Source organism: Azolla caroliniana, unplaced genomic scaffold, assembly GCF_043228905.1.
Source record: "Azolla caroliniana isolate FFs.n. ecotype wild unplaced genomic scaffold, voAzoCaro1.0.p SCAF_3, whole genome shotgun sequence".
NCBI lineage: Eukaryota > Viridiplantae > Streptophyta > Polypodiopsida > Salviniales > Salviniaceae > Azolla > Azolla caroliniana.
Window position 1 is genome coordinate 9,860,917 of NW_028230438.1, and position 22,284 is coordinate 9,883,200.

The 22,284-nt window shown below is 37.0% G+C and overlaps 2 protein-coding genes across 2 annotated transcripts; one reads left to right on the top strand and one right to left on the bottom strand.

Moving 5' to 3' along the window:
- The first annotated feature begins 4,616 nt into the window (after positions 1 to 4,616).
- On the top strand, positions 4,617 to 7,275 carry LOC147866204 (UDP-glycosyltransferase 85A4-like). The gene is made up of 2 exons (XM_087316573.1): positions 4,617 to 5,183; positions 6,191 to 7,275. The coding sequence occupies exons 1-2, from the start codon at positions 4,703 to 4,705 to the stop codon at positions 7,114 to 7,116; spliced, it is 1,407 nt and encodes a 468-aa protein (XP_087172699.1). The 5' UTR covers positions 4,617 to 4,702; the 3' UTR covers positions 7,117 to 7,275.
- Positions 7,276 to 16,931: 9,656 nt separating this feature from the next.
- LAG13 (LAG1 longevity assurance-like protein) lies at positions 16,932 to 21,238 on the bottom strand. Its single transcript, XM_087316574.1, has 6 exons — positions 21,071 to 21,238; positions 18,646 to 18,875; positions 18,022 to 18,177; positions 17,748 to 17,933; positions 17,470 to 17,654; positions 16,932 to 17,276 (listed from the first exon to the last, which is right to left on the bottom strand). Exons 1-6 carry the CDS (start codon positions 21,185 to 21,187, stop codon positions 17,248 to 17,250), a joined length of 903 nt encoding a protein of 300 aa, XP_087172700.1. The 5' UTR covers positions 21,188 to 21,238; the 3' UTR covers positions 16,932 to 17,247.
- Between the last annotated feature and the right edge of the window lie 1,046 nt (positions 21,239 to 22,284).

The following is a 22,284-nucleotide window of genomic DNA, read 5'->3' on the forward strand; positions in this document are numbered from 1 at the left end:
CATGATGGTGTAGGGAACTTCATTGCAACTTGCATGTGGTGCTCGAGTTGTGCTATCCCCTTCCTTTCCTCATCATCCAAGCTCATTGAGGTAGGGATCTCCTTCTCAGACTTGGTTGCAGCTTCAAGTAAAGGGTTTCCATTATGAATTTGTTTATCGTATGTCTTGGTTTGATTGTTGATGCCCATGCCCACATCACATTTTGCTTGGTTTTCTTGACGAGTTCTATTGTGTGTCTTGATGGTATATTGGGGTTCTTCATCAAATTTTCTACGAAATTTCTTTTCCTCCTCAAGGTCTCCCATTGAGTCAACTTCGTCGCCCATGCTTGCATCGGTGTGTGGTTGTTTTAAAGTTTTCCTTTGTAATTCGCATCCACTAGTGTCTATTTCTTTTTCCCTTGTGGCTGCCATGTGTTGAAAGATGTCACACGAGGTGCCCTCCGAGGATGAGGTCTCTGATCTTCCAATCTGACCACAAATCACAAATTCTTCATCAAATTTGACAGATCGACTAAACACAATTTTACCTGACTGGGGGAGGTAAATCATGTAGGCTTTTACTTCGTAGGGGTCTCCATATCCAATAAACCTCCCTTTGGTGCAATGATTCTCTAGCTTTGACCTATTCTTTGATTGTATGTAGGTATATGCTATTGCGCCAAAGACTTTGAGATGTGAAACATCAGGAGATTGGTCATACCATAGTGTGAATGGTATAGCTCCTTGTAGAGGGCGGTGAGGAGTCCTATTTTGCAGATAGCACGTTATTGCCACTGCATCTTCCCAAAATCGCTAGTGCATTTTGCTAGTTGCTAGCATGCGTCTAGCTGCATTAAGAAGTGTTCGGTTTTTCCTTTCAGCAACACCATTTTGTTGAGGGGTGCATGGTACTGATTTTTTATGAAGGATTCCATGTTGTTGGCAAAACTTTTCCCACTCTTCTGAAGTAAATTTCCCTCCATTGTCACTCCGGATGACTTTGATTGTATGATTCGTTTGGTTTTCTGCAAGGCTTTTAATGCTGAAAATGCTTGTGCCTTATGCTTCAAGAAACTGACTACTGTGAATCTTGTAGTGTTGTCTATGAATGTAATGAAATATTTTGCACTAGACATAGATGGAATAGAAAATGGACCACATAGATCAGAATGTACTAATTATAGTGGCTTAGTAGTGTTTGTGCTACTTGGTGAGAATTATTTATGTGACATCTTTCCGTAGAGACAACCTTCACATACCTTGATGGTTTCGAAACTTACAGTTGGCAGGCCTCTTACAGATTTTTGTTTTTGACATTCTCGTAGTGCTTGAATATGTATGTGTCCAAACCTGCAATGCCACAGGTATGTGGAAGAAACATTATCTTGATTATGGTTTTGACATCCTCTGTTGACAATGCCTCTATTTGTTTTGTTGCAACAGGATATAGATGGCCTTGTTTGGGACATACTATTACTTTGCCCTTGTCGAGACACTCTTTCTGTGTGTCCATCCTTTTTACAATACCTACATGTCACCTTGAAGTTGCCACTTTGTTGAGTTCCATATGGATAACTTCTTTGCCCATCATTCTTGTGACTTGATTTATTTGACTCAAGGGCTTTCCCTTTCCAAGCTTTATGTCTTTGTCGATTTGCTAGTTTATATTGTTGATATCTATTGGCTGAAGTAGCCATGGCCATTGGTTGATTTGCCACTTTCTTTTGTCGCCAAATGTCTTCATGACGAATCTTTGTAAGTAACTCTGGAAGTGATTTAATGTTGTTGTTCATGGTAGTGAATGTTCCCCATGATTCATGAAGTTTGTTTAGTATTAAACCTATCTTTATATATTCTAGGATGAGGTTGCCAGTGGTAATAGCATCGTCCATGGCTTCCTCCCAGTTAGCTAGGAAGGTAGAAACATCTTCCTCTTCCTGCAACACACACATAATGAATAATGCACCTAATGTGTGTAGCTTAGTTGTACCATCACGTGGCTCGTACAGCTCTTTCAGTTTTGCCCACATTGCAGCAGTCGTGGTGAGTCTTCAGATAATGTCTGCTTGCTTGTCATCTACATGTAGTCGAATTTCCAAGCATGCCATTTTATCTCGAGCCTTCCATGTTTTCCATTCTTCTGATGTTTTATCTATTGGTTCTTCCCAAGTGCCATCTACATCCTCAAGGAGCCCTTCAATATCTAGTACCAATTCTATCTTCGACTTCCAATTTTTGAAGTTTTTCTCCGTTAGCTTATCTAAGACATATTTCCTACTTGATGTAGTGATACTAACAATGGACAACTTTGAGTGTGCAAGGATTATGACTAGTGGTTTAGAGATATATGGCTCAAGAGGATAACGCTTACGTTTTTTATCAAAACTCTGTTCTGATACCATGTAAGGATTATAACTTCGAAGGACAGAGATAAGGACAGAGATGAAAAAGGTAAGAGATTACAAACTAGATATTGGAATTAACATATATTCTTTTATGAACTCACACTCAAATAAGTGGTATTGTTGTGATTTAAATACATCTAAAATGTGACTGTAGCAGTTGTACAATCACTCCTATTTTTAGATAATGCTACCTAACTAATTAGTTTTTATTAAAATTAGAGTTATTTTCAACTGATACAACCAAATGATATGGGCTTATGAAAGCTTGATACCGTTGTAACATTTTCATCTATCCAACTTTACTTCAAAATATCTTTATGATCAACATCATTTGTTGATACCACGACAAGACTCTTATTCCTAACAAAAGTCCAATTGAACCTGTATTATCCATCAAATAAAAATCGGAGGTGGCCCTACAACATTGATATTCCCAATAATGTCTCCCAAATATAGTTATAATTTCGTGGAACACCAAACCTTGACCTTAGTGTCTTGAATGTTATTAATTTATTTTGTGTATTCAACATGAAATCTCGTATTGTGATTAAACCCCTATTAAATTGTTTACATATTGTGATTGACCCTCTATTGTGCAAAGAAGATATTTCGGGTGGAGGGTTCCATGGTATAAATTTTAGCTTCTCCTCCGCATTATAAACAAGTGATTAACAACGAAAGACCTTCCAAATTTTCTTATGCATTTCAGAATTGATTACATTTTTTTTTCCTAAAAATATCCTTTCATTAGTTATAAAGAGTTGTTACAAGAATATTGACCTACCGTCAAGCTTCCCTTGGTATGTTGCGCTCTTCCATGAGTCCCCATCCCTAAAGGATAGATAGTATCAACACTCCACCACTCAATAACCTAGTTACGTAATTGGTGGTGGGAACAACCATACTGGTGGTACTAAGCACCACATGGGTTTTGCATAATGTAGTGGTGAGAAAAGGGCCCTTCTTCCAATAGGCGATAAATTCCACCAATTTGCTTTTACTTCTGTAATTCCAAACTTGATCCCTTCTCAATAAATAAATAAAAAGCCACCTATTTGATGCAAAATTGAATACCCTCAAACATAAATCATAGTAATGAAGACTTCGAGCCACCATATGCTTTTACAAATTCAAATAGTATTGCTCCTCCCAAGTCATTTAGCACTACAAATATGATCCCATACCAACCACGAAAATGCTAACTTTGCCTTTTTCTATTCCAAAAGATGACCATGCCTTTTGAGGAGTCTCTTTTGAAACAAGACAATAATAATGAGCATGATTGATTGCACTGTCGTCAGTCATACATGAAAAGGTTGTGATCGTGACTTCCAGTGCATAGCGGTAAACTTTGTCCTCAATGAAAGGTTTATCTCTCCCATTCATCACGGTAACAACAATCTTTCAGCTTAGATGCATTTTTATCTCTAACATAAACTAATGCGCAAATGGGATGTTCCCCCATATACAATTGGATAATAACACGTGACCAATAGCAACTCGGGGCTCATGGATGCATCCAACTTTAATCACAATATTTTTTGGTTGCAAAAACACACTTTGCCGTTAAAAAAAAAAAAACTTTTGTCATCAACCAACAAGAGACCAATCCACATAGTATTATTGTGCTTTTTAATGATTTGACCAACAAACCAAGCACATGGTATGCTACTCTATAATCAAATAAGAAATAAAAAACCAAACCAAATCAAGTTCCATGCTTAAGTTTTCTAAGGCTGAATGAATGGGTGGATAATATGTAACTGTGAGCAAGCAATTCCCCCCATGCCACACATTTCAGTCAATTTTGATTAGAGACCAGCATTTTACATTCACTGATTAGAGAGAGAGAGAGAGAGAGAGACCACACATTTCAGTCATGCATGGATCCATGACCACATCAAAATCTCAGTCAATCCAAAGTCAAGTCAATCTTCTTGACTTGGTATATACATACATACATACATACATACATACATACATACAGACATATACATATACACATACATATACACATACATATACACATACATATACACATACACATACATACATATACATATACATATACATATACATATACATATACTGTTATACATATACATATACATATACATATACATATACATACATACATACATACATACATACATACATACATACATATACATACATACATACATACATACATACATAGCATACATAGCATACATAGCATACATACATATCCTCAGTCAAGTGAAGGAGCTGCACCTGCTTCTTCTGCAACTGAGAGAGAGAGAGAGAGAGAGAGAGAGAGAGAGAAGCTTGTTGGCTATGGCGTCTTCTCCTCCTCCTCATGTAGTCGTGCTTCCTTTCGCCCAGCAAGGCCACATCAATCCCCTCCTCCAGCTCGCCAAGAAGCTTGCCGCCCATGGCTTGAAAATAACCTTCGTCCTCTCCGAGAACACCATCCCTGAGAACCCTAACCCTAACCCTAACCCCAGCCCTAACCTCACCTACGCCGGCGTTCCAGATCTCCTTCCTCCTGAGAGGTCCCGCGGATCTGTGTTCAGGGACTCTGTGGATTCCATGACGAACATGGAATCAGGGTTCCGAGATTTCATCCATGGTCTTCATCATCCCGATCATCCTGTCACTGCAATTATAACGGATGTGTTCATGCTATGGTGCCACGGAATAGCTTCCGAGCTCTCCATACCTTGCTTGGCATTCTTTACGTCTAATGCTACAGCTGGCTCTGTTTTCTATTATGTTCCTTCTCTCATCGACATGGGTGTCTTGCCCTTCCCACGGGGTAGGAAAACACATCTTCATCCTCATCTTTTGCACTCTTTTTCAAATTCCTGTTCAAATCTATTCTTCTTTCTTGATGATGCGGTGGAACATATAACTTCTCTTCGTTCCATTCTTTTGATCACAATGTAACTGACTATCTTGATAAATTCTATGGCTTTCTTCATCTGATTCTTCCCTGCAAGATAAGCAAATAGTTCCTTGTTTTATTTTATGCCTTTCTTCTTCCACATGATCTTTTACAGTGACATCTGAAACTCTCTCCATTTGTTTCTCTGCAAAATCTTCCACTGCTTTCCTTTAACATGGTATTTCCATGGTTTCATGGCATTATTTTCTGCAAAGTATTTCTCATGATTCGTTTCACTCTGATGGTCTGGTAATGCTATTTGCTATTATTTGTAATGCACGAGTTCTCCATGCTTCCTTGATTCTATGAGTCTTCTGCAAGATTTCCTGTGGTTTCCTGATGTAACTCTCTGAAATCAAGAAGTCTTTTGCTTTCATGGAAATGGATTCTGCAAAGTTTCTCGATGCTTTTCAGTGTCATCATCAATTTTGTATTTCAGATGGATCTTACTGGTAACAAAAATCTAACAAATTCGAGGGGTATTTCAGGTGATTTCAGAGGGATCTTACTGGTAACAAAAATCTAACAATTTCGAGGGGTATTTCGGTTGATTTCAGAGGGATCTTACTAATAACAAATCTAACCATTTCCAGGGGTATTTCGGGTGATTTCAGAGGGATCTTAATGGTAGCAAAAATCTAACAATTTCGAGGGGTATTCCGGGTGATTTGCAAAAGCCAATTCTGCTGACATTTATGTATACATACATATACAGAATTAGCAGGATTATTCATATGCAAATCATTATTTATGTTCAAAAGCCAATTTTGCTGCCATTTATGTATACATATACAGTATTAGCAGGATTATTCATTTGCAAATCATGATTTATGCTTTTTTGCTTTTTACCTTTCTAAATTTGTGTATGTACAATGTAGATGACAAGGGTAACCTGATATCCAGAGAGGAAGTGAGAGATATACCTGGTGTGTTAGATCTCCTCCCAGAGGATTTCCCACTATGTGTAACATTCGATGAAACACACTTTAGGTTCCGATTCATTACATCCATGTCATGCCTGATCCGGGATGCTCCCGCCATCATCATTAACACAGTCGAGGAGCTCGAGAAAGATGCAGTGGTAGCCCTGAACGACAGGAAGAAGGTCTTCACAGTCGGGCCCCTTTTGCTTATGTCCGAGCCGCCCATATTGCGACTAGATGTAAATTATTGGACCGAAGAAGACCATTGTCTACAATGGTTAGAAAATCATGGTTTGTCTAGAGTACTTTACATCTCATTTGGTAGTGTTGCATCGCTGTCATTGGAGCATTTCCGAGAGTTTGCGATCGGACTCGAGGCGAGCAATCAGCCTTTTTTGTGGGTCGTGAGACGGGATTCGATCGATGCACCATTGGAAGAAGCTCTTCCCGATGGATTCTTGACCCGAACAAAAGATCGAGGCCTCATCATTTCATGGGGCCCTCAACTTATGATCCTCTCGCACCCTGCCATCGGTGCCTTTCTCACCCATTGCGGTTGGAACTCGATCATAGAAAATGTGGCCACTGGGCTTGTTCCGATGATATGCTGGCCTCATGTGGCAGAGCAACGTCTCAACCGCCGTCTCATCACCAATTCTTGGAAGATCGGCCTTGGCTTCAAACATAATGAGGATGGAAGCGTTAGTCGAGAGGAAATCACCCGAGTCGTGAAGGAGGTGATGGAAGGTGAACGTAGTCACGAGCTCCGATCCATGACTAAAACACTTCGAGACTCGGTTCGCAGGTCCGTAAGTAAGGGTGGCTCATCATATGCTAGTTTCGAGGACCTCTTGGATTACATTCTTCATCTCAATGAATAGGAAGGATTGACAAGTTTGCTCCCAGAGTTCCTTTCCATTGAAGTATATCAATATTTTACACTTGGGGATATGCTAATGAACAATGTTTTATATATATTCAATTCATTTAACTACTGAATGTTATATTCAATTCATGTATATGTGTTTTTGGAAAACTTCCATGAAGAGAATTTGCAATATGTCTTGAGCAAAGCTTGAAATGTTTGATGCGGAGCTCCAGATTACTTGAGATCTGGTGGGTGCTATCTCCCCATATGGTCCCTTTCCAAAACCAATGATGCCTCAATCCTTGAACCCTAAATTGAAAGAGGAACATCAAACACTTAACATCAGAAAAGAACCATTAAGGACGTAGCATTCTTAGAAACATCAGAGTTTTATTAGTATATGTTCTCATAATAAAATATCCCTAACATGGATTCAATTATCACTGAATATTCTAGCAAGCAAAAGAACCTTATATAAGCGCACCAAAACCTCTTTGCAAAAGGTAAGTCTAGTTGTGTGGAAAAGAAACAAGATAAATTTTCAGTCAATTGGTATTGCTACATATACATGGATTGGTTGATCCCATATATGTGAAATACAAATGTACATTCAAATTAGGAACCCATTTGTTTCAATTAAACAATATTGCCTATGAAGACTTGGGATAGATTGGTGTTTGAAGGGTACCACAAAATTGTTAATGGTAAGTCCTAACCTGTTGTATCATCATTCGGTGGCATCACTTTCATGTGTCTCATCTAAAGCACAAAATGAGTGAAATTTAAGTGAGCTATATGCAAAGTTGTGGAAAATGGTGCAATGTAGTCTGGCATTCTCAATCACCATTTTGATCCAAGATCTTCAAATTGGAGAGTGAGAATGGCTATGTGCATAACTATAATTGAACATAATATAGGTTATAGATTGACCCATGCGTGAAATTCGTAATATTCGTAAAATTCAAGAATACAAAATGACCCCAAGAATATTACAGAACCATTCGTTTATTTATTTATTATTTTTAAAAAATATATATATATTATATACAAAAATATTATTAGTCAAAGGTCTCCTTTTTAATGTCAAGAGAGTAAAAAGTGGGGAATTAATGAACCTTTTATTTATGTTTTAAAAATAAAACAAATACTTTAAAGTTTCTCATCTGTTATAAGAATATTATTACTGTGAGGTCCCCTTTTTAATGTGAGATAAAAATATAAAATTTTGTGAGAACCTTTTATTTATTCTATTTATTTTACATATATTTTATTTATTTTTTGTTTTATTAAAAATTAAAACATATACATCTAAGTTTGGTAAAATATTATTAGTGTGAGTTCCCTTTTTAATGTGAAATAAAAATATGAAATTTATGGAACCTTTTATTTAGTTAATTTATTTACATTTATTTATTTATTTTTCGTTTTATTAAAAAATAAAACAAATACATTTAAGTTTTATATATATTATAAAATATTATTAGTACGAGGTTCCGTTTTAATAACAGATAAAAATATCAATTTTGGTGGGAGTGTAAAGTGGGAAATTAATGAACCTTTTATTTATTATTTATTATGTTTTTATATTTATTAAAAATCAAACAAATACTTTTAACTTTTAAGTTTTCCAAATGGGTGATAAATGTACAGCTGAATTTTTTCATGCAATGAGACCCAATCATAATGCGGTTTCAATCAAACAACTACAAGATGAGAATGGGACCATCTCATCTGACCCTAAAGTGATGAGAGAAATAGCCACACGATACTATTCCAACCTACTATCAGCTATTTCATTCTCCGATGAGGATTTAATAAGTCGGTCTTGTGTATGGAATAAAATGAGTTCAAGAATAACACAGGATATGAATGCCAGTCTTCAAGACGTTCTTACTCATGAGGAATTGAGTGAAGCACTCCAAGCTTTGCCTAAGAATAGTTGTCCAGGTATGGATGGATTAACCCCATCATTTTTCATTAAATATTGGGACTTGTTTAAATCAGATTTATGTACAGCATTCCAACAAATTCTTCGAGAGGGCATTATGCCTTCACATTTTACAGAAGGAATAATTTACCTTATCCCTAAATCAGAAGGTCCTTCATTGGACATCAAGAAATGGCGCCCAATTACATTACTGAATACGGTGTATAAAATCCTAGCTAAAGCGCTTAGTATAAGACTTGGTACTATAATGCCTATAGTTATACATCCGTCGCAAACAGGATTTATTCAGGAAAGGAGCATATTGGATAATGTGTATACATTTTGGGAATCTGCTGCCTTGGCAGCCAAATCTAATCAAGAGTTAGCCATTGTTATGCTTGATTTTGAGAAAGCGTATGACCGTGTTGACTGGGAATTTTTACAAGGTGTACTGGCTCGTTTTGGTTTCTCGAAAGAATGGATAAAAGGTATTTCTTCATTATATAATTCGGCACAAAGCAGAGTCTTACTGGTTGGGAATTATGGACCTTTGTTTACTATTTCTCGATCAGTTCGACAGGGTTGTCCTTTAGCTCCTTTCTTGTTTCTGTTTTTTGCTGAGGCAATGATTTCCTTTTTGAATGCTGGTGATATTGGTATACGCGGAATACGCATCCCATTCTCACATATAGAAGTAAGGGACGCTGAATTTGCAGATGACACTGCCCTATATTTAAAAGGTGATTTGGAAAATCTGCAGAAAACAGAATTGGCCATATCCACATTTTGTAAGGCTTCGGGGGCACTGGTTAATTGGAACAAGTCCTTTGCATTTTGGGTGGGGGATGTAGAGCCTCCTCTATGGAGTCCACACCCGCAATTTCGATGGATACCATCAGGTTGTCCAGTTCGATACTTAGGGTGTACGATAGGTATTGATCTTTCAATGGAAAATCAAGTGGCACCCCTCCTATTGTCACTGCGGAAAAAGTTGTTGTTATGGAGTTCAGCCAAGCTATCTTTTGCTGGTCGGATTGTAGTGGCTAATCAGGTTTTATTGGCTTCAACATGGTATGTTTTGTCATGTTGGATATTCTCCAAGTCATGTATTCTGAAAATACGTAGATTGGTTCGTAACTTCTTGTGGTCCGGTAAAACAGAAGGCAATGCTCGGTCCAAAGTGAAATGGGATGTTATTACCTTACCTCGCTCTAAAGGAGGATTAGGTATTATTGATCCAGTGGACCAATCAAGAGCATTGTTAAGTAAGTTGCTCGTTAGAGGATTTATGCCGGGGCAAGAGATATGGAAAGTATTATTGCTTGACCGTTGCTCAGATTGCTTTCCTCGCTTAGGTGCTCCCTGGTCGAAGGATGTGAATTGGATATTTAGGGAAAATTTCCGAGTACCTTCAGCCACTAGATGGGAAGACAAATTTATTAGGACATTATTTGCAGCATGGAAACAAGTACTACCTGGTTTGCTTCGCAATAAACCGAACCCCAAACATTATCTTGAGTATCTCAGACAAAAGATAGTTTGGAACCCGTTGTTTACAACATCAAATGGTTTTGTGTTGGGTTCTAGACAATGGTTATCGTGGGGAAAAATGACAGAAGGTCCCGCGAAAACAGTTCAGACTTGGAAAGAATTTTTATCGCGATCGTTGGAAGAACAAAAAGAAATCTTACGTAATATGCATGGCGGACATATAATGTACCAACAAATTCAAGAAGCTATGAGTAGACAACCCATACCACCCAATAACACTAACCATAGATGGATTGGGGTTTTTTCAAGATTGGAAGTACTCTTGGCTGTTAAGGGTTATTCAAATGATAAGACATACCGGTTGTTTGAGGTGGATGAAACAAATCAATTGTCTCAGTCCGGGGAAATGGTGATAGATTACCCCTATGCCATTGAGCACAAGATAAGGATAATTGGATATGCCGATCGTAAATGGTATATTGATCCAATGATAGAGGAAATAAGGACACATTGGAAGTTGTGGGTGTTAGCTAAAAGACCGGTATTCAGATTAGATTGGGACCCAATTGACTATCATTGGACAGATCCTTACACGGGTAACAAGTTCAATTTCTTCCAATATTCTGTACAGTTGGGAAGACATGTACTTTCAGATACACGTGATGTGGTACCAGCTGCATCTCAATATTGGAATCAACAAGGTATTACTCCCCAATTCCTTGCAAAATTCTGGGCTATCTTATGGGCAAGAAAACAGCAACACAAAATATTACATGTACAGTGGTTAGTTGTACACAAGGCGTTGCCGGTTGGCACATGGTTGCATAGGATGGGAGTGTCTTCATGTTGTACTCGATGTCATTTACAAACGGAAACTCAAAAACATTGTTTATGGGAATGCATTGATTCTCAACAGATATGGCAACGGCTCCTTAGAATTTTCGCTAATTATTTTCCCCCGTTGGTTCTCACTTGGGGCATGGTCGTTTGGACATCACTTGCCCGTGATGTGTTTCATTATGGCATCGAATCTATGGACCATGGGTTTTACACTAAAAATGGAAGTGTTCGTACATTATCAATGATGTCATTACAGTTTTCAGGAGTAAGGAAGGAAGTTCAGCCAATATGGGAGATATTGAGTAGTACCACTGTCTATCACATTTGGAAAGCTCGGTGTTCTCTCGTTTTCCATAATCTGAAAACACCACCTGCTGAAGTGATTTCTAATATTTGGTTAGAGATAGTTCATGCTTTGAAGGGTCAATGGGATGGTATAGTGGGAGATTCTGATGCTAAAATTGCTCAACGGCATGAGTTTCTTATTATTTGGACAGCTACTCCATTTGTGACATCCAGGTACACTACTCCTTATTGGCATTTTCAGCCACCGAAATGGTTGTTTCCCCCGCCGATTACATAGAGGTTTAAAATCTTGTAATTTGTTTATACTAATGACAGGATATCTTCTTTAAAAAATAAAAAAAAACTTTTAAGTTTTCCATTTATTATGTAAAAATATTATTTAGTGTAAGTCTTCTTTTTAATGTCAAGTTAAATATCCCATATTTAATGTGAAAGTCTCTTTGTTATATGATATATATATTAGAAACTAAAAAGTAGGAACTCTTTTTTTTTCTTTTTTTTTAACGAATATTTTTCATGTATTCTTATGCGTATTCGTATGGTAACCCCCACGAATGCGAATATGTCACTTTAAAAATGGGACCTCACACTAATAATATTCTTATAATAGATAAAAAACTTTAAAATATTTGTTTTATTTTTAAAAAATAAATAAAAGGTTCATTAATTCCCCACCTTTTACTCTCTTGACATTAACCTGGTACAAACTCTGGTTTTTTTTAGGAGATATGGATGTTGGTGGCATGCTTCTCGGTTTGGCACATTTGGACCAGACGATGTATGTTTGTTTTTCAGTAACGAAAACTCCCAAGCGGTGAAGTGTTGCTAAACATTTGGTTTGAGTTGGTATCTTGGCTATGTGGACAATACAACTCAATTGAAGGGAACTCGGATGAAGCAGAACAAGCTCGGCCAAAGTTTTTGTTGAAATGCGGTCGTTCTCCTATTATGGTAAATTCAGCGTCAGGGCCTAAATAGAACTACCAAGCACCGAGATGGTTGTTTCCGTCATTGGCTTCAATTAGTGGACAAAAGATGTAATTATGTGGTTACCATGTAAAAAGAGTTAGCAGGATACTTTTGTTGTAAATAGCAAGGTGGGGATTATGCTTAGTTTTGTGTGGAGTAGTGTGAGTTTTGTTGATTATGGCTGAACTTTGATGTACTTCGTTTGCTAACTAATGGGAAGTAGTGTTTTTTTTGGACAAAAAAAAAGGGGACCTTAGATTAATAATATTTTTATATATAATATATAAAATTATTTTTTAAATAATAAATAAATAAACAAATGGTTCTGTAATATTCTTGGGGTCATTTTGTATTCTCGAATTTTTCGAATATTACAAATTTCACGCATGGGTCAATCTATAAGTGTGAGATAACAATTAAGTGTGTCATCACTTGACCAATTCACATAAAGTGGTCAAGTGTGAATAAGCCTAGGGTTTCTGCATATATAAGAAGGTTTAGGTACCTTCTTATGAGAAGGGATAACTTATTTTGAGGCTATGTCAATATGGCTATGGTTCTTGCTAGCTAAGCACGTGTTGTCCCCACGAAACCGAAGGTACCACTCGCATCAACCCTTGATAGTATGGGACATCAAGGCGGTTCAGGTTCGTCTCACATCATTGCTAGGGGGTGATTGGGTGGTTTTGCACCCCTCTTTCCTTGCTTTGGTCTATTATTCCGTATGTTTTGCTTAATTAATTTGTTAGACACTTATCAATTAAAAGATTGCACTCTTGCAATGATTGCAATGATTGCAACTAGAAGATAGGTCAATTAGGCAAATGAAATAATACGTTTTAAGGACTATGAAAGGTTCACACATTTGTGGATTTAATTTAGCTCAATTACCCATAGAGAAAGTCTTAAAGTTTAGAAATACACATAGAAATATCATCTGTCTAGGGTTAAATATATGAGGTTTCCAATGCTTGTTAGCATAAAATCATACTCTATATTGAGCAATAGTAACTTGAAACATATGTTTGCATATCCCTTAGACAGTTCATACAATGTATAACTCATAATGATGAATGTTAACATCAATCCAGGTTTGTGGCAAAAATAATACATTAATATCAAAGGACTACATCCAATCAATGTAGTTTGGAGAAAACTCGATAATAGGAAGTTATTATTCATATAAACTAGAAACATATTCTCATTTATTTGGACTCAGTTTGATTGGTCCAAATAAAAGTTGGTGTATGGAGCCCATGCTCAAGGTAGTTTCTAGTTCCATAACGGAAAATTTGACGAAAAAATCACTAGTAATTGAAAATCTGTCATTCATTATATCTATTGGTAACTTGACAACAGTCACATAATCATTAATATCAATACACCTCTTAGGCAAAGCAAAGAGACTAGAGATGATAACAAGTCCATGATGCCTTGGTGAGGGTTCAAAAAATATAATTCTTGTTTTGACCTAAGACAAATTCGGAATACAAACCTTTCCAATGTGGTTGAGTAGATCGTTAGCAATGTGGAAGGTTCCCTTCGAGGATGATAGCAAGTGTATAAGGTATTGGTAACTTGACAATATTCACATAATCTTTAATATCAATACACCTCTTATGCAAAACAAAGAGAGTAGAAATGATAATAAGTGTACAAAGTATTCCACGATGCCTTCGGAGGGTGCAAAAATATAATTCTTGGTTTGACCTAAGACAAATTCGGAACCCAAACCTGTCCAATACAGTTGAGTAGGTCATTAGTAATGTGGACGGTTCCCTTTGAGGATGCAGTGTTTAATAGCATCTATAATAGATTCGGCTCTTGTGCAAGATTTTTAAAAGAAACTATCAACAAGGTACTTTCCTCAAAGGTGATCACAACTATCAAATTGTTAACGAAATTAATAATGTTCATATCATAAATATGACTCAAGATATTAGCACCTATATTAACACATCATTTAAATCTATTTAATGGAAGTCCCTAATGAGCTTCACCCATTGTGCCATACAAATCATGAGGTTCCGTCGGTCACAAAATATTTCAAGGGTTATCAGTCTGTGGATACTCGAAAATGATTTCCATAAAGCTAGGATCTCCCTATTTCATTGTGCATTGTAAATATCAAATAATTTTGTTCGTGAACTATGTGTTAAGATTGAGTAGAAGAAAGTTTCCAACTTTTAAATGAATCATTGGATGAAGGGAATTGTGGCACGCGTTCTTGAGGTATGTTTAAGCATGTTGACTTGCAGGTTTGACCTTGTAGGAGGTTACCAAACAACATCGTCGATTGTGAGTTATTGCAAATAGATTTCTGTAATCATTTGACATAACCAACGAATAAACAAAGTTTTGGACATGATAAGAGTTAAATCCCAAAGTAAGTAACCAATGTTGAAACATAATTGCCATAAAATTTGGACTACAACATGACGTTAAATTCAAACTACAATAGTTTATACATAGTCGCCAATGTCTATAATATTTCACATGTAATAGAATTGATGTACCCTAGAGTGCCACCCTCTAACAAATGTGTCACATTCTTAAGGAATCAAGTTCAGGATCGATTTCATCTTCTTTGGATTGACTTGGTCAATACGAAGGAACAGAGGTAGGTGCAACACCATGTACGAGATTAAGACTTTGGTCAACAATATGTGTAAGTGTTGGCCTAGGTGATAATTGTCTAGAAAAATATCTTGAAACTCTAATAAGAGTACCAAACAATCTTTCGTTTGAGAGACCTGGAATGTTTGAGAAAAGAAGTACAAAAAGAGTTGAAATAAATTACTTATAACAAATTAAATAAAGTGCTACCAGAGTCAAACACAAATTATACTAAGATTCGTTCATAAGTTCATTTAAAAGAAACAAATGATTTAGTCTTAGGTGAGGTTGGCAAGATTGGGAAGTTATTTAGATGTTCCGTATTAATCTCAATAATTCAAAATTGCACTAGAGACATGGCTTTTTGCTCTTAATGCTTTTTTACTAGAGCTTGTGTCATTGGTCTAAAATGTGACCATTATTTTATAGATGCACATGAAAGACTAAGTCACATAGAATCATTAAAAATAATTCATTGTGTGTCTTGTGTTTCCTAACACGTTGTACTTGATTAGCCACATAAAGCAAGGGTTGTTATGGTTCCCCCTCAAACTATTTTTATAATGAAGTGTTTTTCAATATCCTTACCATGAACATGGAAATTATAGTCCAAGATTGAATGCAATATAGTAAACAAGCAATTTTGGAACTATCGAAATCACAATGGGGCCCAAAGTGAGATTCCCATATAACGAAGCCATGTGCAACAAATGCTTCGAAATCACAATGGGGCCCAAAATGAGATTCCCATATAATGAAGCCATGTGCAACAAATGCTTCTTTGGTTATTTCCTTCTTTTATCTCAAATAAAGCTTCATGGCTTTGGATATGTCACCATGCAACATCTACTAAGTGGCTGCCATTAGATGTTTTAAGTGTAGAAAATATAAACAGGGTGAAATTGATGTCATAGCTAAATATATGTGCAAATGTAGCAACAAGAATAATAATAGAGGTGCTTGCATGTGCCACCTCCAATTAGGAGGATCTCATGAATAAATCATTGATGTGAGCTATTGTGAAGTGTTTACACCTGAATTGGCAAAATTTAGACAATCATTCGAATAGAAAAAGATAATGTTTGAACTACATTCTACAAACAGTATTTGAGAAATTATCTAACGTCAATAACCCTCTAGATGTGTGAGATAAGTTTTGAGAATGGGGGTATTGTGTTATTACCCAACGTGTTTTAAAAACCACAGGGTGACATACAATATCTTTACCTTATCTCTATTTCAAATATTCATGGCAACTCTCAAGGCTCAACCATGTTGTCTACCTAGAGGCATTGTTCACATATGTAATTTCATTTCATTAATGAAATGCAATCATTGTGCCCATGAAAGTGGATTCGGCCCTTTTAAAATTCCCCCATCAGGACCCCGAATTGCACGTTGGTATAGTGCGAAGATACATGCATATATTTGCTAAAAAATGCTCGTCGAAAATTTTAGAGTATATTGTTATTAGTTGTCTCTCACATACTAACTACAGATCATCATGATCTGTAGTTAGTATTCAATTACCATAATCATCATGATCTGGTATATGCAATTGGATCAAGCATTCAAACAAGCTTATATGAAAGAACATCAAAACTTCTTGTTAGGGATGTCCTGTTTATGCTTGAAGGAAACAGGATAAATTTCAGTCAATTAGCATTGCTAGCTAAACGTACACTGATTGATTCCTTTAATACCAAAAACAAATATATTTTTGCTAACATGATGGTCAGTTAGGAACTCTTTTGTTCCAATCAAACAACAATGTAAATTACATTATCATATATGGCACAAGGGCTAAAAATAACTCTTTTAAAAACTGCTCACATAAAAGTATGAGAAATCCATTTCATAGGCCACAGCATTGATTTGGAGGCATACAAAGAGATTTCTTCATTAATGGTAGAAATGGTCACCTACCAACCTTCCCCAAGTTGTGTGCCAAAAATGTACACAACAAATTGTGATGATGCTTACAAATCTGCTGCTTCAATCTTCCTTGTCCTCGTCTTCCGAATCTGCATTAGATAATTAATGCCATCAATTGCATAAGACAATGTCCTTCATCAATGAATCCTTGATTATATTATCGATAATTTCTCCATTACTTTGAATAATGGTCTTGATTTGCACCAGATAACAATCTTGTATTAACAAACAACAACTGCAACAAAATTGTACACAAATATATATAGATATAAGTGCACAGACCTGATCGTACATCTTCACCCAACTTTCCCCTTGCTTGGATTTGTTTCACAAGCATCCGAAAAATCAGAACCCACCAGTAAATGTGAAGCACCAAGAGGCATATGAGAAGTGAATTAAATAGATAATAATATATTGGCCCTTCTCTTTTGTCTTTATGCTTCTCTAGTGATTGCAGAACTTCATAACTGCAAGTCATAACCACCAAACAGCAGAACTTCAATATGCTAAAATTCAATCTACTAAAAGCTTGAAAGTTACGTTAATATCATACAAGCTACCTGGTGCTCCAGATTATCCAAAATGGGAAGTAAATTAGCCGAAGTAAGACCCATGACACAGCAAACAATATGAATGCCAAGCTTGGTACCACGTTGGACCCACTATACTTGGACATTTTGCCAACCTCTAAAAAGACATCACTTGCATCATGAAGCGCGAGAACAACTGACCCCACTCTAGCAAACCTGGCTTTAGAAGTTCGCAGTCAGGATTCTTTCCAGATTGCACTGAAAAACATTATGGAATTTATTATATTGCGCAAATTCTACATACTTGGCCACATATGAGAAAAGAATCAGAACAAGTGTTGCAACATGATGTGACATCGAAACACCGAAATCAGAGCGCCTTGTTTCCCAAAATATTAAAGCAAATATACTGTATGTGTAAAAACCACCTGTGTACATGTATAATGTCCTTAATTTTGTCCTGTAAAAAATAAACCGTCGCATCTGTGTCACATCCAACATCTATGTTTCTATATAGGGAAAATTTTGGGTTAATGTACTTATAGTTTACCACAATTGCAGAAGTTTGCTTGTTGATTTTCAAGATTACTAAAACATGTGTGGTCAAAGTTGAGGCGTGTGATCAAATGATATTTAAACTTGAAACACATAATAAGATGGCATGAGGTATGTTTTGAAAAGAAATGCTGGAGGATAATCCAAATATATACTCTCAATTAAGGATAATGATAATAAAGATAGTCCCAATGTATACTTACATGGATTAAGTTAATGTACACTCTAAATCTAGTTCATGCCCTTGAATCATGTGTTTGATTTTACAATAACATGTTATTAGGAGCCTCAACTTTGACCAAGCATATTTCTTGCTAGCTTTCAACATGGATTCATTTTATAGTACGCAGTTGAAGTATTTAGAGATTCTCACTTTATACTTTGCTCTGGCCAAATCTGATCCCCCGGACCCACCCAAAATTTGCTTGTATCAGTGAACCAAGGTTCATTATACGTTACCGCCAGTGCCAAAATTTCTCCCGACAGATAATATATGCATTTCCATCCACTTTCCTTAAATTTTATATGTTTCTTTTTGCGCTCTTCGAGATCTGATATACTCAGATTTTGTGTGGGTCCTATAACAAACCTTTTCCCAAGCCTCTGCAAAATGCATGACCAGACATTGAAGGATATCATCAAATAAATATAACCAGACATCAATAAAAATAACACTTCAAAGAGGACCAAAAAATTTACACAAATACACATCCAGAGGTGTTGATTCCCAAAACGCAACCCACAAATCAACCTTTTGCACATGCTCGGTACATTGAAAGATATGATTAGAGTATTCCTTTCAATGTATCAACAGAAACTAATATATACACATCTCACTCAACCTTCTCTACCTGACACAGCGTTAAGCTAGCTAGTATGCTTCATTCAACAAAACGAATGTAAAAGCATCGATAACGGAACGTTTGAAGCATCTGAAAATGAGTGACTCTGAAATCAAAGATCTCTTAATCACTTCTATGGTGGAGAAGTAAGAAGTTTGAAATTTCACAATATGATGAAGTTTCTTTTTATACTTCTGATAAGTCTATAGTTCCATGTTGGTGTTTCCCAGGTTTTCGTCAATGACAGTGAAGTGCCACTGGATATTGAGAACCATCAATAAAACAAAGCTTCTCTTGAGGTTCGGGTCGCAAGTGAGCAAGATAGTAGTTCCATGTTCGTGTTTCCCAGGTTTTCGTCAATGACAGCGAAGAGCTACGGGATAGTGAGGACCATCGACAAAACAAAGATTCTCTTGACGTTCAGGTGGCAAGTGAGCAAGATGGCAGCAGGAGTAAAGACATCGTGAAAAAGCATTTATAAAAAAGTTAAATAAATAGCATTCCAGGAGTTAAACGACATTGAGCATGAAAATGATATTAGTCTCGGTGCAAATGCTGTCAAGATGGGATAGATGTGATCTAAGAACATTTTCTTTTGGATTTGGAAAGCGAGATAGGAGTCGCCGAGAATTTATCCAGACAAGCCCTCTCAAATGAAGTTAGATAAAACCAGATTATGGTGAATAAAACTACATCACCAATGATTCACCATTGCTTTGCCTTCAATGGAGAGCCCATTGACGTTATTAACTCCAAGTATCTTGGCATCAACATAACAACTTCCCATGAACCGTAGCATGCACAAAACATATCAAGTCAGAGATTTAAGGACCAGCTGTAATATGTTTGAATCAACATATGAATTGAGCAATCTCAGCTTTCAGATTTGGCAGATAAAAGTAAAGTCATCTCCATGCCCATTAATCCAAGTTCTATGAGAAATAGAGGACACATGAAGCACTTCTGGCCGTCATCCAAAAGGAAAACCCATCTTTTAGGAACTTACATACAGATCACTCAAGAACCACACAAAAGTGACAGAGACTCCCCTCTCTGATCCTTTAGAGGAGATTTCTACCCCATATGATTTTTCTCTGCTTTAGGTTCCATGGGTCATGTTATAGATTCTGGAAAATAATAACATCACCATCAGTATGCCCATCTACATCATCAAGATCACCACTACCATCTACACAACACACATCATAAGAATCGTAATTTCCGATGCTGATCAGTCTCAAATGGGTTCATGTACCAGACATTTATACAGGTACACGATACTTGAACAATATTCACCCTTTCTTTGATAGTTCCTTGCTGAGAATGAGAAAGCATTCCGTCTCTTTTTTCACCATCAAATATGTCATGTTTTTGTAATGTTCCATGAATTCTTCAGCAAATGCTGAAAAAAGTAAGGAAGATTTGTGAAGGCGGAGGAGCTTTGTCTGTTCAAGAATCCAACTGTTGGCCATGGACATTGTGGTAAATTTCAGAGGAGAATGAAGAAAAGAAAGGCAAGGCAGCACAGTAGAAAAGAAAAGCAAGGGAATATTCCTCCTTTTCTTTCGATGGCTGAAAGGTTCGAGTTCTTGGCGGAATTTAATCTTCTAAAACGCTCGATCTTAAAACAGGTGAAAGAAAGAAAGAAAGACAGAAAGATAGATAGATAGATAGATAGATAGATAGATAGATAGATAGATAGATAGATAGATAGATAGATAGATAGATAGATAGATAGACAGACAGACAGACATAAGAAGCAGAAGAAAACGCGATTTACATACCTCAAGACAATGAAAGCAGACACAAACAGATTTCCGAAAGAAGGAGAAGAAATGCTTCTTCTTCTTCTTCTTTTTACTTGGCTCAAGATAATAAAGAAGAAGAAGAATGCAAACTGATTTCGTAGAGATGAGGAGGAGAAGGCAAAAGAAAGAGTAGAGTAGACTGACTGACCTCGAGGAGAACTCGATCGAGGAAGAATCTAGCAGCGGGGAAGAAGAGCGCGAAGACGAGGATCATGAAGAAATCATGGAGCCCAGGTTCTTTCTCTTCCTCCCATCCGTTCATCATCTGTAGCCAAGAAGCCAACGCAGAAGCCGAAGCCGAAGCCGAAGCCACAGGCATTGAAAGAAATGGAAAGAAACAGAAGAAACAGAAGAAGAAGAAGAAGAAGAAAGAAGAAAGAAGAGGAAGAAGAAGAAGGTTTGGGCTATGGCGGCGACCTTCCCCTGCCTTGGGACAGCAATCAGTGACTGGTAGACTGTATGTAGTAGTGTCTGTTCAGTTATTCTCTCTTTACATACACATACACATACACATACACATACACATACACTGTACACATACACTGTACACATACACATACACATACACTGTACACATACACATACATACATAACATACACTGTAGTCAGAAGGAGCCCGACTCTGCGAAAAGGAGCCCGACTCTGCCACAGGGAGCCCGACTCTGTCAAAAAGGAGCCCCGCTGTCAGACAGCCTATGCAAGAGGGAGCCCGACTCTGTCAGAAGGAGCCCCGCTGTCAGATCACATCAGTAAGAAGGAGCCCGACTCTGTCAAAAGGAGCCCGACTCTGTAGCAACAAACATCAAAAACTCCACAAAATTGTAAGTGTACAACAAATATTTGCCATGAAACTGATCATAAAATTTCTCAACAAAACCTAAAGATTCAAATAACAAGTCTTACATAAAATATTAAAATGTCAAATGTTGACAACCCTAAAATGAAATATGAATATACACGTTACATATTAAGATTATGGCTCATGTCGGGATGATTGCAAGATGCAACCACAATTTTTACAGCATGTAACATTTGAGTCCCTTGAAGTCAAGGTCAAGCCATCACAACGCAAACACCGAACCTTCTCATGGTCAACCAATGGCAATCTCCTCCTAGCCCGACTAGCACCTCTTTGTAGTTTTCCGGAGTGGGATTTGGAAGTGTTTGGGGAGCTGCCAATAAGTTCTTGCGAGATGTCTATTGTTGCACTTCTTTTGGCACCGATTTGTTGGTTGCGACTTATTGATCTACCATCTTCTTTATTGGTTGATTTTGGTGCACCAACGCGATACACCTTCTCAGCCACATCTTCCAATGTTTGTATACCTTCGACAATAGTTGCACGGTCGAAGGTTCCTAACC

Excerpts from the sequence above, each read along its gene's own strand:
- LOC147866204 (XM_087316573.1), top strand. The coding sequence starts at position 4,703 with ATGGCGTCTTCTCCTCCTCCTCATGTAGTCGTGCTTCCTTTCGCCCAG. Across the intron at positions 5,184-6,190 it reads TGTCTTGCCCTTCCCACGGG|ATGACAAGGGTAACCTGATA; the intron begins GTAGGAAAACAC and ends TGTACAATGTAG.
- LAG13 (XM_087316574.1), bottom strand. The coding sequence starts at position 21,187 with ATGATGAACGGATGGGAGGAAGAGAAAGAACCTGGGCTCCATGATTTC. Across the intron at positions 18,876-21,070 it reads TCGATCGAGTTCTCCTCGAG|AGGCTTGGGAAAAGGTTTGT; the intron begins GTCAGTCAGTCT and ends TGCATTTTGCAG. Across the intron at positions 17,655-17,747 it reads TGGATAATCTGGAGCACCAG|TTATGAAGTTCTGCAATCAC; the intron begins GTAGCTTGTATG and ends TATGACTTGCAG.